The sequence below is a fragment of the Corvus brachyrhynchos genome, unplaced genomic scaffold (assembly GCF_000691975.1).
Source record: "Corvus brachyrhynchos isolate BGI_N302 unplaced genomic scaffold, ASM69197v1 scaffold433, whole genome shotgun sequence".
NCBI classification, from domain to species: Eukaryota; Metazoa; Chordata; class Aves; order Passeriformes; family Corvidae; genus Corvus; species Corvus brachyrhynchos.
Window position 1 is genome coordinate 989,403 of NW_008236935.1, and position 17,888 is coordinate 1,007,290.

The 17,888-nt window shown below is 34.2% G+C and overlaps 1 protein-coding gene across 1 annotated transcript in view; it reads right to left on the bottom strand.

Moving 5' to 3' along the window:
• The window catches only part of MAN2A1 (mannosidase alpha class 2A member 1), a gene marked incomplete at its 5' end in the record, with an annotated part of 111,028 nt that overhangs the window by 41,136 nt on the left and 52,004 nt on the right, over nucleotides 1-17,888 (bottom strand). The window contains one exon of the mRNA XM_017728371.1: nucleotides 15,206-15,273. Within this exon, the coding sequence (XP_017583860.1) occupies nucleotides 15,206-15,273 (68 nt within the window). The remainder of the gene's footprint in view (nucleotides 1-15,205; nucleotides 15,274-17,888) is intronic.

Below are 17,888 nucleotides of genomic sequence, written 5' to 3' on the forward strand. Positions count from 1 at the left end.
AGGAAATAAAAGGTCAACTCCAATTTCTCATTAGTTGAATAAACAAAATCAGAGGTTTTATTAGCTTTTTATATCAAGAACCTTTGGATTACTTGCCATATATCAAATGAGCTTTCCATAAAAATTATTTTCCTTTTAACTCTAAATTCCTGTGAAGTACTGTTTGAATCATGACTTCTAAGCATACCAATAATTTTCAATGTATATTTGTGATCACAACCAAAAATGCTTTGGGATACTCTCTTTTGCCCCATTTCATGCTGAAGACTCCTAGATTGCTAGACAGTATAATAGTTAACCACATTCTGGGTCAGCTTTCAGAGTCTTTAAGAACTTGTGCAAGAATTTCTGAGAACCTCCCCTAGACTTGGGTAGGGCATTTTATACTTCTGCTTATATGGAGCTGTCTTCTTTCAGGGTAAGACTTAATTTAAATGTTTTGGTTAACCTTTTGGTTTAATGTTTTGGTGTTTTTGTTGCTTTGTTGGGGTTTTTTTAAATAACATTAGTGGAAACAAAACCTAGCTATACCAACCCTGCTCTCAGTCTCGACCCATTACAAATCAGGAAGAATAAAGAAATTATATTAAATAAACTTTTTTTAAGAACTCCTCATATACTGTGATAACAGAGTGTTAAGAACTCTGTCAGAAACAATATGGATTAACAGATAATTGAACACCAAAGCTCAAAATAAATCCTCAATCTCATCCATCAACAGAACACCATGTCTTCTTGGTTTTTTTTCTTTTTATACAATTGAATTCCTCAATTCTTATGCCTCCAAGTAAAAGGAGACCTTATGTATATAATAATTTTTCACTAATGCTACACTCCCTCATTAAATTTAAATTACCTGCCAAGCAAAGAACATATTAGTGCAAAAAATATTTCCAGGAACTTTGTTCACCTTCCCATAGATACAAACATATTTCACAGCTTTGATTAGTCTCATGACAAATTTACCTAACAAAAGACCTTAGGAACTGCCATATTATTATTATACTTCATCAGGCTACTTATTTAAAATTTGTATTTGGATTAAACAAATCTCTTGTTGTACTAAAATATATAATTTTTTTAACTTCTCAAATCAAGGTATTTTTAGTTCATTATGTGTGTGTAGAGTAGTAAGATAGTCAGAGGAATCTAGCAATGATAGGTCACATTTTCAGCACTACAAATGCAGGAATTTTGACTAGATAGTAACATTTTGTTTTGACATATTATTTCATGAAGACTGTAGTATTTATACAAAGTAAGATGTAATTCTTGTGCATATACAAAAGCACTGACTAATGTAATTAAATTACATTACTTCTGAAGTGCCATTCAACTCCCACCCTTAAATAACATCCCACCATAAAAATTGTAGATTTTATTAGAAAAAAAAAAGAGCTTCACCTCATTTAAGCTGTATCATTGCAAAGAATGCCATGCAAAAAGCTAAGTACAATTGCTTAATGCACTGTGGTTGCATTACACAGAGTAGCAACGTGATAATACTGAAAGGTTTTCTATTCCTTATTTTAAGGCAAAATCATGAACATTACAATCTTTCAGAAGCAGCAAGCAAATATTTTCTTTTCATTATTCAGGTCACTGGTCTTTGGCAACAACACCAAGAAAACTATTAAAGTTTACATCTTTCATCCAGTTAAAGAGTGAAGGGTTTTAATGCTTATTGGTAAAATTCATATGAAAAATTTTATCTGTAATATTTTACTTTAGAGGCACCATTATGGCCAAGAGTCAGCCATAATTTCTTCCATTTATTCAAGAAAACTAAGAATCCTAAAACTATGTTAATATAAACTGTATTGATACAAAAACCATGACAAAACCACTCACAGGGAGACAACGTATTTCACCTCTGAACTGGAGCAGGAGTTAACTGCTCTCAGCCCATCAAAAAATGAGAAATTACTGCAGATTTGAGCTCTTAATCCTAAATTGGATGCATCACAAATATTTGCAGTTTTAGAAAAGCAATTCCTGACACCTCATTTTCAGACACTTTTGGAAAGTTACACCTTGAATTATTTTACTCCATACTTTTTTGGGTATTCAAGCATCAAATATTTTGACCAGTCTTTCCTTCAAGACTTAACTTGTTGTGGAACATTTTCAGCAAGAGCTGGAACATGCCTCACTTCCCCCTACTCCCCCTTCTTATTTCAAATACTTTCATTATTCAATTAAGAAAACATGTCAACTGCTGTAGTTTTATTTATGAACAGAAATATGAATAAAGACAATTTAGATCTCTAAGAACTTTAATCTCTGCCTCCTAAAAGAATATTGTTTCTTAAACAGAAGAGCTTCAGTATTTCAAAAGATCTCTGTTTTCTTTTTCTTCAGTGTGAAGAATATGGGCATATATATTGATACACACATTTACTGCTAACACCTGCAACACAATTACCATAATTACCACTTCCTTTTGAAGTTCATTCTTGCTTCCATCACAAGGGGTTGCATTCAACTAACATGAGAAACCACAACTCACTACTAGTAAATGTCAGAGCATCATCAGTGACAAAGGCTTATCCAAAGACAACCTCTTCAAGGCACTGGGATTCACAGTTCAAGACAATACCTTTCATTGCTCGGCGGAGTAACTGTATTCAAATTCACTTGGAGAACCAATTCCTTGAGGAACTCCAGCTTGGACTGATCAATTTTACTAAAATTTCTCCAGCAAACCTTCTGAGACCTATTGGTGCATTTCCCATTATAAATGGTTTCATCAGTGTCAGTTCTCTGGACACACATGCACAATTTTAATGCAAAGGTACACGAACAAGACCTTCAAAGCTGATTAGTTTCTTTCACTCTTCTCCTATAGAGGCTAAGGTAAAAACTACCTAAATGGTGAAAAAAAAATGCAGCAAGTACGCCCCAAACTGATAAAAGGTAAAAGCCATGAAGCCAACTCATATACTGTATCAATGGTCTTCCACTGAAGAACAAAAAAGAACAAACAGATGCACATAAGTTCTGAAAACATCAAGGGAGGAGTAATGAAAACAGATTAAAATGCCTTAAGCTATAGAGAAAAGGAATTGAAGTAACTCTACATATGTTAAAAGCAGAAAAACTGGTGGGTTAGAAACCACAATTCAGCTAGAAATGTATTCTGAGTTCTTGACTGTTGATGGACTTTGATAGACTAAGACTTTAGAATTGTAAACAAAACTGTAATCCTCTAAAACAAAAAATCATCTCACTGGGCGATAAAGATAGAATTAAAACTTTTTCACATCTTAAAATTGCAAGAAAAAATCACTTTGAAAGATGGGAGAAGAGTCAGTAGGTAGTAACGCTTAATTACTGAACACTGATGTATATGAGGTAGAAACAAACTAGGGCTTAATATTTAAACTGCATAAAGCACTGCTTGCCATGGCAGCTTCCAAAAATATCATTAAAAAATCTAAACTACCTGACCTCTGATGTATGCTGGAAGTTTAACAAAAAAACCCCAAAAAGTCCAAGGAAACTAGGATCCTAAGAAACTGCCACAAATTGCCATTACACAGGTGCATGTCTTCGGGGATGGAAGCACATGGAAGGAAAAGAACCAAGACCATCTATTTAAACCAGTCATTTATCTGTGCATTGTGCAAATATGTACAACCTCCCCCGAAAAAAAGACTTCCGTGATTCTTGCACGGAAGGCCAAGAAACCACCTAGATACTTATTTTCCTCTTTTTTTTAATACAGACTAAAACCAAGGAACTTGAGCACAAAAATGACTCTCCTGTTTTTAAAATGCTCTCTCCTTGCTGTAGAGGGCTGTGGGGAAAAACTTGGGAATAAAACCTAACCATAACAACTCCTTTTTCTTAAGAAGGAAAACTCTATTGAATACTTACTCAACTGCTAGGTTAAAAAAAAAAAATTATGCCAAGTTACTTGGCTCTTTTCAAAATTCTTACGGTCCTGCACATAAGAGTCAAGGCCTCCTCAGTCAAAAGTATGAATAACATGACATTTTAAGTACAGGTCCCCTCCTCCATTTTGTATGCTTTTCTACTACGAATTACTAAAGATGATCTATAAAATATAATTATAGAGCCTATAAAATAATTGTTCTGAAAATAAATATATACAATCTTCAGGATATTTTCTGTTCACAGTGCTCCTCTGGTTATACAGAAATTAGACATTTTCCAATATCTCAATCCATGGTCTGTTCTTAATATTCCTTTAGGAACAAGACTCATCAAAAGCCAACTGTGCAGGCTCATGATTGTGACACTGTCCTTGGCAGCAGATTAATGCTTTTTTCCTACAGCTCTTCTATCAGTTACTAAATTGGGCTTCAGAAACTGCATTTCACAGCATTTCAAGACACTTCTCAGTTCTATTCAAAATTAATTTTGTAAGAAAGTTAGGCAACAGAGAAAGTTTTGGACAAAGTTATTCAAACCCCCATGCATGAAAATCTTGTGACCAATGTCCTACACTTTCTGAAGGTATTTGAGTCTGATTTATGCTCATTTCAAAGAAAAACTTGACTCTGCAGGTATTTAAAACTATCTTTATGTCCCCCTCTGTGAAATGAATATTTATTTCTCAAATGTAAAATATCCTCATGATTTCACCCAAATTATACTTCTTCTATTATATGTTATTGTAAATACTGAATTCTAAGTCTCCATATACCTTGAACTACTATCAGTGACATCTGATCCACAACATTCTTTCAATAGTGGCAAACTCTACTAAAAAAAAGAAGGAAACGAAAAGTATCAAAATCAATTTGTCTAAATTAATTTTGAGATAAAACCCCATAAGCTCCTGAGGAATTACTTAACGTATTTTGGAACAGATATGCATGGATACTTGCTCAATAATACAAAAATAATTTTCTTCCTAGTTCATATTTCAAAAGGGAACAAAATCAGCAATACCCATTAGATGTATCAGAGGTTTTTGTGAGTTTTTTTCCAGAAGGGAAAATACACTTCCAACATTACATCATACCAACTAATATACAGAAATCTGATATTAGGGATGTAAGATATTTCTTTTAGAAGCAGAACTTCTGGAGCATGAGGAGAGGGAGGGGTGTAGAGAGACAAAGGGAAAATGCAGGATTTTCCAGTACAGATAGGAAATATCTTGACCCTTTGCATTCCTACAGAAAACTGATCTGTTGCTACTAATCTACACAGCTAGTAGTAGTAGCTACCACACTGCTCCCCACATCCAAAACTCGCCTTACCTACAGTAATATTAATATTAATAATATCACCAAAAAAAGACCTCCACAACCTCCCCAGACATCATGCTGGAAACATTTAATGCATAAAACAGTTAAAACATCCAGCACTCAGACAATCTTTTATCAAAAGTGATACAAAAGCACTCCAGCTTTTACAGCACATCTGCCAAGTGACAAAATATCATTTGTCAGAGAAAAAAACCTTTTTGTCCTGAACAGAAAATTCCATGTGCCTGTACAAGAAACAGAACATAAATTGCTGTGCTTGTTCACAACAAATGTAAGCAGAGATGTTCTCTCACTAGAGCAACCAATTCTTATGTAAACATCAGGCAGCCTTTCAGATCACTGGAAGGTCTTACATGCCTTAAACCAGTCCACTTTTCTGTTTTATTCCACCTGGTCAAACAGAAGTCTACGTACAAAACAGACTATAACCTTAGTCATGTCAGGTACTACAAAAGCCCCCATTTTGCTATGACTCCCATGAGTAAATTGAAGAGAGAAAGAAAAATCTAGATATTAACAAATTCCCCAGTGCACTGGAAGGTTGCTATAGCTTGACCCCTTAAACAAAATGAGAAATCAGTAGAGCAAACTTTGAAAAATGCTGCAAACACTGTTCTTGAAAAAGTCCAAAACTGATGATACTGTTCTGCAGCTCAAGCACCAGTTTTTCTAATATACAATTAAAATTTTAATTACATTTCCTCCAATTATATCTTCCTTTTTTCCACTGCATGTTTAATATGACTCTTTGTAACAAACCTGTATGCATTTATAGATTTATGTTCCTTATTATCAGTCTTTTCAAACTAAACAGACTTAGTGCCCTTGTTTTCCTATTAACCCTTTCCAGGGTCTTACCCCATATTTCCAAGAGCAAAATTGTCTTTGACACCATACAAGCAACTCCCTTAATTTCATCTTCTGGCATATCTAGTCTTCTTCTGCTTCACTAATGTCCATTTGGTGAGTCCACACAATATTTTCCCATGTGATGTGCAATACTTCCACTTGCCTGCTTCTTTGACTATGAAATAAAGTCTCCAGTTCACCAAGACAGTTTTAAATACTAACCCTATATAGAGTGGCTGTTGGCAGTATGACGTCAAACTTTATAATCTATTTACATTCTACTCTGTTAGCATGACAGATAGAAAACAGCTTGTGACTTTATTATCTGACCTAAAGAATTCCTTGCTTGTTTCTTGGCCTCACTTTGCACAAAAAAAATTCCACCCTACTCAGATTGATACCAAAGGATATAATTTGAATACTATGTGATATCCAACATTTACCAATGAACATTTACCAATGAACATTTAGAAAACAGCTAGGCAACCAGCAAGTCTGTCCATTAACAGAGAGAAGGTAGCACAAAGTTAAGGTCAAAGCAACAAATGAAACTACAGTGAAATTGTGGTTTAAATTGAATCAACATGCCTAATGATATTAAAATAGTTTCAAAAATTGCTAGAGATGTAACATACCTTCTCCAAGATACAGTGGATACTGAAAGCATTAGCATTCATAACTATGCAATCCTAGACATTTAATTAAATTGAGAAGTCTTTTGTTTATGATTAGGACCTACACACTCAGAGGTAGCGTCAGATGTAAACACAAAATCTGGGGCAGTAGGAATATGGGTGGTTTATTAAAAATCAAGATAAACAATCAGTTTTCTATTAAATCAGAGAAAAGCAGGTTCTTCCCCAAAAGATGACGCCAATACCTTTGCTCAAGAGGCTTTTAACTGACTGGATAAAGTCTAAGGATATTTATCAGCTTACCTAAGCAGATAAAATAAATAATGCTAATATGTTCCTCTACATCACATCCAGAGAAGCTTCTTATAAATTCATCAATACTGTCACAGATGTAACAAGGAAAAAAAAATCAATTTACATCAAAGCAGCAAATTATAATCCAATTCAACTGTTCATTCTAGAGTAGAATATTAACTCAAATATATATAATAAAATATTATCATACATGAAGAAATAGTAGGATGTTTTCCTCTTCTTAAATAAGACATCTTTTGCAGCTTATGAATAATACCCTGCATAACAGTTAGTAGGATGGTAATCTCAACCTCAAATTACAAGCACGCAACATAAATTTGTGTTGCTTTCATAAGGTGTAAAAGGGTGGAAACAGAATCTATTATCCAGGGATCAGCTTTTCATTATACCATCTAATTGGTGACATCAAGAAATAAAGAGATACTATCAAGAAATAAGTAAATTCACAAGAATCTACTTCAGTAGAGTTGTGACTAACGCAATATAATGCCATGATTATAACAGTATTTGAAAAGGAAGTTAAATGTATAGTTTAGAAATAGAGCTATGCGAAAATTACATATTATTTCTAGGAGCAGTAATGTCTGAAATAAAAATGTCTAACATACAAATAAATAAGACCAGTGATCCTGTGCTTAAAAAGAGTTCCATAATCTTAGTTTGACATTTCAGAATCACTGCAGGATTACCCTACCTAATGACAAACCCAAATCTGAATTTTAGACTCCTTAATAAAGGTGAGAATCTTTATAATATCCATTGCTCATGCAAAAGGTGCAGAATGAGGCAGACAATAGGCACATAATCCATCCCTTCATTCTCACAGGAAACAGGACTTTTGTGTGGCTCTCTCAAGAACAAACCATGGAACACCCTCAAGAAAAAAACACAGACACCGACACAGCAAGAACTGTATATTTTAAGAACACACACACAAAAAAAAATCAACATCAACCTAGGACAAAACTTTTAAATGTTATGTACCTACTACATATGCCAGATACACATACTTCCTATGATTTAGATGGATTGTAGTGGCACACATATCCTAATGTGGAGCACATAACTACTCTCCAATTAAGGATAAAAGGATTAAGTCCAAAGGCACTATTTTAAATTTTTCTTTTACCACAAAGTTGTGAGATGTTCTGAGGTCCAAGATGGGCTTGAAGCCCCCTGACTTTTTCAGGATCAGGAAGTACCTTCACTAAAATCCTTTCCTTGTTCCTCTTGTAGTGCAGGCTTTATAAATCTGCATTTAGAAGGGAAAAAAAATCTGGTTCAGAAGAGCAGAAAGACTTTTAAGTATTCCATATCACTTCAGTCTGTGCCTTGAGAGCCTTGGACTAACTACAATATTGCCTCAAAGTAACTCCAGTAAAAAGGCTGAAGGGGCAAGTGCCTGGAAAAAAAAGAAATAATACACAAATGTACTAATATACTGAAAATATGTATATTCTACTTCCAAAGCTGCTTCAACACGTGCATGCATACGATGCAGATCTTTCAGCTGTATTCAAGTATTCACTACCATATTCCTTCATAACAATCACTTTCTGTTTTTTGAAAACAAATGGAGGGTTTTTCCCTTCCCCTACAGTATGTTTATTTCACCTGTTCCTTCTGTATTTCATGATACTTCCACTACAGTGTTCTCAGAGGAAACCAGAAATTTCTTGTAAGACCTCATTTTCATATTTTATTTTATTTTGATGTTGTCATTTTTTACAGCAACTGAAGCATCCAACACCTTCACTATCTGACTGTACTGGTACTGCAAACCCCAACAAAAGATTTTGCTATACTGTGCATTGAAATGAAAAGACTAAATTTGTGCAATTTAGAAAAACTGCAAAGATTCTACAAATGCTACAAACTGAACTTATTTACTGTTTTAATTTTGCAATGGCAGTTTCAAAGACAGTAAACAAAAACATTTAGAAGAGACTGTCATTGGCTCATCCACAGTACGACAGACCAAAAACTGAAAAAAAGTTTGATGTTTAAGAATTTTTATACACTGAAAAATAATCTTTAAAAGTTTGAAATTTAACAACTTTTAGAATAACTTGAATTCAGAAGCATAGCATTCAAAAACTGAGATTTGAAAACTAAAAATTAATTCCACAAAAAGCTTTGAAGTACAATTAATTGCAAATGAAAGCTGCTTTTTTCTTCTTCTTAATGAAAATTTATCATAACTCCAAAAATGTACCACAGTTCAGTTTTAAAGCCCTTAAACAAAAACAGGCATTCATCTCTTAGCTTCTTTGTTTTGTTTTCAGACTTCACAGATAAACTTTTAAAGAGATGTCAACTACCGTGCCTAGAGTCAGTTCTCAGATAAGCCTGCATGTAGTATATTTTTTAAATGTCTTTTTAATACAAAAAGTAGAAAACTCAGAGAGAAAATACAGAAACCTCTGAAAAACTGTTATGACCTTACACAAAAAGTGAGAATAAAGAGAGCAAGGTGCTGTGAAACTCTTCCATACCCCTCACTTCCTGTCCCATTAGACATTGTCAATGGAGAGTTTGCAGGGTTTGGTCATAAAGATAGCTGCACAGCTAAGTTCCACCTAAAAAACAGAATGAATGTATCATGCTTTTTGTTCATTTTGAAGTCACCACTTTTACCAGAATGATTTTTACTGAAATACTTATTTCAAGTTCACATTTAGTGATGTTTCAAGATTCAGACATCTGAGTTATCCTGTGTCAGCCAAGTATTTCATTGCCTCTGCAACAGCTCTTCCATCATGAAAACCAAGGAGAATGTTTTTAAAATATCCAATCGATTCAGTCAAAATGACCTTGAGTTTACTACAAACAGAACATGCTCATGGCAGTTACAGGTCACATGAAATCTAGTAAATTGATCAGGCAGCTGAACACGGAGATTAACACTTTAAAGTAATTTTCAAAAAACCATTAGGCTGTATTCAACCTAAGCAGCCAGGGTATTGGAAACTAAAATGCAGGCTCTTCATGTATCACCTCCAAAGTGTTTTCTAATTTTTTACATACTTGCACTTCTGGGTGCTTAATAGAAGTGCTAATTAAGGGTTGTTTCTTAATAAAAGCAGTGAGTGTTAAGGCTTGACTGAATGACTATTCATCCTGTCCACCTCTCTGAAAGATACTAATACAGAGGTTTCACTTAACGACACAAGGCTGTGCATATTGCAATCACTATTTCATCCAATAAAAACTTAAAACTATTGGTTTGGTTAGAGTTTATTTGTTCGCTTACTTTTTCAAGATCTATTTTCTTCTCTGGGGAACAGGTGTGCATATTAACAATGTATGAATTACCACAAATTTTTATGAACGCATCTTAAATGTTACGGTATTCTTTCCTGTTTTCTTTAAACTTGTTTTTTTTCTTCATTGACAATTGAAAATACCTTTGTTTCAACTGTCTTTTTTTCCCAGTTATTTTAGAGTATAACTAGGAATACATATGCCTCTGAAGTCATGCAAGCATAAAAGGCAATTCACATGTGTATTATTAAAATGTCAAATGCTCTTGGGAGGGTCCTCTCCTTGTAACTACATTGGACAACAGTTTTGATAGATTGTACCAAAATGGGCGACATAGGTCTAAAGGGGGAAAAAAAAAAGGAAACAAAAACACATCACCAAAGCTAAAGTTGCCAAATAAAGATAATTACCCTGATCCAGTCACTTTCTAAGCTCATAAAGACACAGTTATGGCATGTGACTAACAAAGTTTCCATCTCAGACAAGTTATCCTTGCTGTAGTCATCCAATCAAATACAATAACATACACACTGCTCTGTCAAGAATTTTTGACCTTTGTACATTATTCTCTATCACACATTAAAGTTAGCAATATAGCTTTAACTTCTACATTATAGTGCTGTGTTGAGAAAGCAGTGAATATAACCTGCCAAGTGAATTTCTGAAAAGACTAGCAACTTGAAAAATTATAGAGGTACACTGGGATTTTCTTTCCCAAAAAATACCACAAATTTTTTGACTTAATGGGATAAACACAACTTATGCCAAAACTCTATTAAATACAACCTTATGCCAAAACCTGCATGGATAACAAGGTAAGGATAAAAGCCTAGAATATTTTGCATCCTCTATTTGAAAAAAGGAAACTTTCTTTTATAAGGCGGATATCACTAAACTGCTTTGACAGATCTTTGGAGAAATAATTGATTACAGTGTATCCTCCTATAATTAATACCCTGAGCAACCTAAGTATTTCAGCTAGTGGAAATAGTGTCTGCTAAGCTATAAAACTGGCCCGATAAGGAGGTTATCATACAATATTTTTCCTCTAAGATTGGCTGACAAAAGTTATTTGCGGGAAAATTATAAGAATAGTTGGTTTAGCACTAAAAATAATCCTAAATTAATGATTTTTAAAAAAATTTGAGTGCCATAGTATCTTCAGTTCAGATAGGATGCCTTATACCATGCTTGTAGAGTGCAGTGGAGCTCAGTAGTGAAACTGCCCAGCTGGGTACATGAAGGTTCAGGAGTTAGAACAAAAATGGGGGGTGGGGGGGGCAGGGAAGTAAAACCTAATTGCCATTGTTAGGCCTTTTCACTCAGGTTCGCCATATTGTGCCAAACAAGACCACTACAACATCCAAGCTGGGGCAGTCAATCCAGTCATTTCGTCATGTATCATGCTCCCCTGCAATGGTGTCTCCAGAAAACAGCACAGACAGAAATAGCTGGAAAACCATTCCCCTCGCAGTGTGACCTTCATCTGCTGCTGACAGCCTAAACTGCGTGACAAGAGGTTCAAACACATCCCCCATCCACCAAGTCCAGTGAGTGCAAATCTTTTGCCATTCACGAACTATGACCTCTGGCAGGCTGTTCCTAAAAATCTATTATTATATTAAAGGGCTGGGCACTCACAGAGTACGAAGCAGCATCCAATTTATCAGCACACTCAACAAGCTTTGTTTCCAAGACATGCAGTAATTTTAAACTTCAGAACAAGACTGAAGTAGTTCCATATCTAGTTGGATATTATCTTGTGAAAGCTTCATTTTTCAGCTGAAAGTAATAATTTTTTAAAAACCATGCAATGTCATTTATCAGTTAAAAGACATTTAGTGTAATTAAAGACTCCATAATTTCAGTATTCAAAAGCCTGATCATAAGACCACTTAGTCATCCTGAGGTGGCGGAGTCAAAGTTAAGATCTAAAATACCCTGTATACCTATTTCATCAAAATTAACACATTATTTTTAAAATAAAACTATGGATTCATAAAAATATCACAACAGCACTACAGAGCAAGATGCTCAGGTGGGGGCAGAAACAATACCGAACAGGTTACATGTGGCACCTGCTTAAAAGCAGTTTGAAAGCTACTTCTCAACTACACAACAATATGGAGGTACTTCATACTAGAACAATAATTACTGAGAGATAGATCTTTTCCTGCTTTCCTTTTTTTTTCCACATAATCGAGTTGTGGTAGCTCTCCTGTACAGTCTGTCAGATCAGTTTTCACTACTGACTACAAATTTCACGAGCATTGAAGAGAACACTTAACTAAAAAAAGTTAAAAACTAAAAAGGAAGGATGGATGAAAGTGGCAAAAAGCCCATTACTAACTATGTTCCTGTAGAAAACCAGTTATATTTGCAATCAGTAAAATAAGGAAAAAAAGAAAAAAAAAAAAAGATTGAGATTTAAAAAGCCATTATGAGCTTCCCATCAGCAGTGTCACTCTAAACTCACAGGTGATATGAACCACATTTAGAGAAGAATAACCAAGTTACAACACAGATATTTTTTTTAAATTCTGACATGGAAATGCAAAAATACAAAAAGCTAAATAGACAATCAAAGAAAAGTAACACCTTGCCAGTTACACTGATTTAATTTCTATGCCATATAATGATAAATTAGAACACACTAAAAGAAAGAAATCTAGGGATTTGATTAGAGACAGGTGAATAATAAAGACTATTAAGAACAGAAGATAAGCAAATAACAAAGTTCTGGTGAAGATCAGAATTTAAAATCTGCTGATGCCCCAAAATTTTAAATGGAAAAAACCAGTTTCTCTCTTATAAGCTTTAAAGTTTGAAATTTAAGCATAGTAATTCTTAATAATAGATTTACTGAGTTGATTTTAAGCTTCTACTGAAATTAACATTTTTAATGTAATGCTACTAGAAAACTCAGATGCATTCATAATAATCACATACTAGATTTAACCAGTAGTTACTGTGTCAGCTTACAGACCACTTTTCCCAATGGTAATAAAGTTAGTGCAGATTCAGACTACAACCACACATAAATGTAGAGAAGACTAAGCTCATTTTTATAAGCAAAACCAGCTTAAAAAACAGATATTCAAATGAAAATTTTAACAACAAAAGAAACATGAAGTAGTGTCCGCTTAAGCATTACTTTCAAAGTGTTTCCAAAAAAGGATGTAAAAAAATAAACAGGGTTTAGTCAGTAATATCAATATTCTCTTACAATCTTTCTTTGCCCTTTTTGTCTGATTTTTCCTGTCTTCATTCTTTTTGCCACATTTCTGACTGCAGTCTTTGGAACTGCACCTTATATGAACCACACCTTATATGACTGTATGGTATCTTCACAATACCAGACAACATAAAGCGAGCAATTTTCTACTAGTACTATCTTCTTAGTAAGTTAAGACCACTTTAGAAAGCAGCAACAATAGTCTGCTAGAATAATATTAATGGTAATGTCATGTATATCTATTTAATGTACAAGTAAGAGGGGAAAAAAAAAAAGGCCAATGTCTAATTAATACCAAATAGGGAAAAACTTAGCATATTATGCAGAGACAAAAGTGGAACACCGTATGCAAACAAAAGGTATATTAAGGGATGAAAGGGGCATAGGGAAAATTTCAACAGCTAACTTAGGTGAGGGAAAAAAAGGCAATAAAGCTATCCTCAAATGGCAAAGAAAGTCTGCATCATAACTTGCCTCCAACTAAGTGCTCATATACTACATACACAACCTGCTTCCAGGGAAGAAACCTGAGGAGATGATTTTGAAAAGCTAAAATATTTTAGTTAAATAAATAGGCACCTGAGTTCTTGGCCATTTTGGACAAGTTTAAAAGAATCTATTAGCATCTATATAGCACTCCAATAAGAGAGTAGAAGTCCTATTATAAAAAAATAGCACGCTCCAGAGAAAAGCAGACATATAGACACATTATGTACATTTAGTGCTGGAGGACTGACGACAGCTTTCCCCAAAAGCTCACAAAAAACTAAAGTTCACTCACTTTTTCAAAGACTTTAATAATATTTTTTTCAACAGTTAGTTGGCTGAATAGTTGGACACCTTCATGAATTAGGCAAGTAAGTCTTATTAGCTTGCCACTTGCTAGAACTAGAGAAATCAAATACTAACATCAGCAAAAATAGCATTCGCTGCTTTTAAAATTAATCTTAAATCTTCTGTTCCATAAGCAAATACCTAGTATTATTTGTGTTACACATACAGTAGCTCTCATACCCATATATCTTATTCACTTTATTTGGATCAGTCACTTTCAATGAATGTGTACATTATTTCAGGTGGGATACTGAGTGTTCATGGGGATACGAGGATGCCATTTTCAACTGAATACTCTACAACTACATTTAAGTAAAAAAGTAACTCCTCTTAATACAATGGAAAGTTGGAGTTAAGAGAGAACAATGACCTAGTTTATCTTCTACTTGATTTTTAAACACAATTCCAGTATTTATAAATTGTGATTTTCAGGCTTATAAAAACTTAGTATTTTGCTCACAGAGTTCATTAAAGCACCTGCAATTCTGCTTAATTAGAATCTTCTATTGCTTCTCTCAAGCATAATCTATCTAGTATTACAATGCTCTAAGACCATACAGAAACAGAATACTTACTTCAGCTGTGGTATGAGAAATGCCTATAGTTTTAACATGCTGTGTCCACTTTCAATTAGACATAATAATATCAGCATAATCTCCCAGACTAATTTTTTTAATTGTCTTTTTTTTAAAAACTTATAGCTCTATTTTGAGTGAAAATTTTTAAAAAAAGAAAAAAAAGGAAATGGCATAAAAACTACTTAACAGGTAGTGAAAACACACACATTGCTAAAAGAATCCCGGACACTGAATAATATATAAATTGTTTACCTTGGTTGCAATGTCAGCTTTATAACTGTCTTGCGTGGCAAAGAATCTTGAGAAGCTTGAATATCATCCTACAAGAGAACATCTTTGAATTTGCTTTTGAATACACTTCAATGGATAATTTATGAGCTTTGCCTATTATATGTGTTTTGTGAAGTACAAAACCACGTTAACAACACAAACCAAAGCTTATTTTAGCACATTACTGAGGATGACAAACCACAAAATTTAATAAACTAAGTCCTTCACACTGACAAAAGGAAGAGGCTCACTTTGACCAATTCACTGGGAAATATTTGTTTTTATTAAAGATCTTATTAGATTCCATTATCAAATTATCACGCCTGTGTTTTCATTTTTGCATACAAGACTTTATCATCACCAACTTCCTTCAAATTTTGCGAATACTTATCACATATTTTTATTAACTTTCTCCTGCTATAAATTTACTCTGAAACACTACACTCCTGTGCACTTATCACAAGGATTCACTGTGTGGTCTCCTGTGAGCTCTCATTGTTACCGTATATTGTACACAGAGAAAAGTTTCAAAAAACATAATCTGAGGTGTGTTGTGGTGTGGTACAGGGCTCACTTCCACTGAGGAAAGGTAGAGACAAGACATTGCTGTCACTGTTGCATTAGTCCAAGAGAACGGACAAACTGCTTATTCACAGTGCATTCCTGTCAGTTCACACAATGGTGACCAGTTTAGACTTTGAAAGTGCGGAGTTCTCAGTTCCTCAAAACTTCCTCAACATCATGTTTTTCAAATCCAGCAATTGTCACTTACATTAAAATTTTCTTTCTGCACTGAAAGAACTAAGACTTAAGTACAGGAATGGTGTAATGGTTGTACAGCTTTACTTTTACAGTTTAAATCTCATCCATGATCCAACCAAAGTTGGGCCATTCTGGGATCTTTAAGTTTCTTCTATTTCTCAGTGTATTGCCTCCCAAGAGATTTTTTGTTTGTTTACTAGTGTAGAGTTTGTAAAACTTAACACACAAAGTATTCAGTTACCAACTGAATAAACATGATGCTTTCGTGTGTAACTAATAATTAAGAAGAATAGAAAAAGTGCAGGCAGTGTCATTCTGGAATCCTTCAATAGTGTCTTATTCCTGACTTTCTTCTTTCTGCCTCCAAGAAGGAAACTTTTCCCTGGTTGTACCTGCTGCCTGCTGGAATGCTGCTGCAATGGTCTTGTGTTCTGGTCCTCTAAGTGTTTTTTACTTCTTCACACCTCAAAAACAACAGCCACTTTCAATCTTGGAGTCTTCATCGTTTGTCTTTCTCAACCCTCTTGATATTCATTCTGAATGCCCATCTCTGAGCAATTCTTAAAGTCAGCTTCCATCAGCCACCAAAACACCACAGTCTGTACTCCAAAAGGAACGCCTTTGAACTTTCAACTTGCTCAAGGTTTGCAAAGGTGTTTTGTAAGTATCCTGAAGTTCTCCTGTAGCAGTCTACAAATCCCATATTAAAAAGCGTTTGTTGCTACATTCAGTGCACAGCAGATACTAGATTAATGATATGCTGCAGATATTGTTTAGCATACAGATAAATCTTAATCTACTTTTGTAATCACCTATTTTTTTGTTTTACATAGACACAATAAATTCATTGAAATAAGAACTTCCTTTTTAATTTCTGCTTTCACAGTGGTCATAATAGCTTCTTGAATTAGTATGCTCCTAGGCAATATACAGTTTAAACAGCAATTAGTACTTCTACAATGCAGTGGTATTAATCCAGACTGATAAAGAACAGGAACATTAGTAAAATGTAACATTGCAATGTCTTCCAATGTAATTCAGAGCAGGAGTAAAAACTTCATCCTATGAATGCCTTCAAAATATTCCTACTTTATGAAAGTGCACACTCATTTTCCAAAGAGGAGAAAAATTATATATTTGTGACACACATGCACATAGCATACATATGCAGCATACATATATATTTGCATAAAAGTCATAAAAAGTATGGAAAACTATTTTAACTTTTTTTTTTTTAATGTATACATGTGACTGGAAGAGTAATTCACTTGGGACAACTAAACCAGCAGAAAATATGTCATGTTTATTATGTCAGAAGTGTGAGGTAATCATATAATAAAGACTGTCTTAACCCTACTGTGTTTATGCACAAAGAAATTAAAGCATCTCATTTTGTCCCTCTTCAAGATAAATGCATTGATGCAGTCTTCCTAAAAATTCCTAGCTATCACAGAAGAGGACTTCTGTTCAGAGAGTGAAGAAACTAAGAATTCTGAAAGGAAGCAATATTAGCAAGTGTGTTTCTTCAAGGTGTTCTTCCTGTAAAATAGGTCTCAAAATGATACCTGAGGATTCATTGATGACTTTATCATCCATTTCATTGAATACTCCTGTTTCGAATAATTTCAGCAAAGGAAAAAGATCACAAGGTATTGTCTAGACCTAATCTTGCAAACTAAAGCTAGGCCTCTGTGAGAGAAGGAAATTTTCTTCTTCCCATATTTCTTAAGTTACAAGTGAAGTCAAATTACAGGACCGCATACTGTTATATATTCAATTACATGTACGCCACTTAAGTCACCAACAAATTTATGCCCACAAGGAAATTAGAACACCTGCTTTTACTAGGTCATTCACAAAGGGGAATAAAATAAGTCCTTTTAGCTGTGTGGGCTTTTTTCAG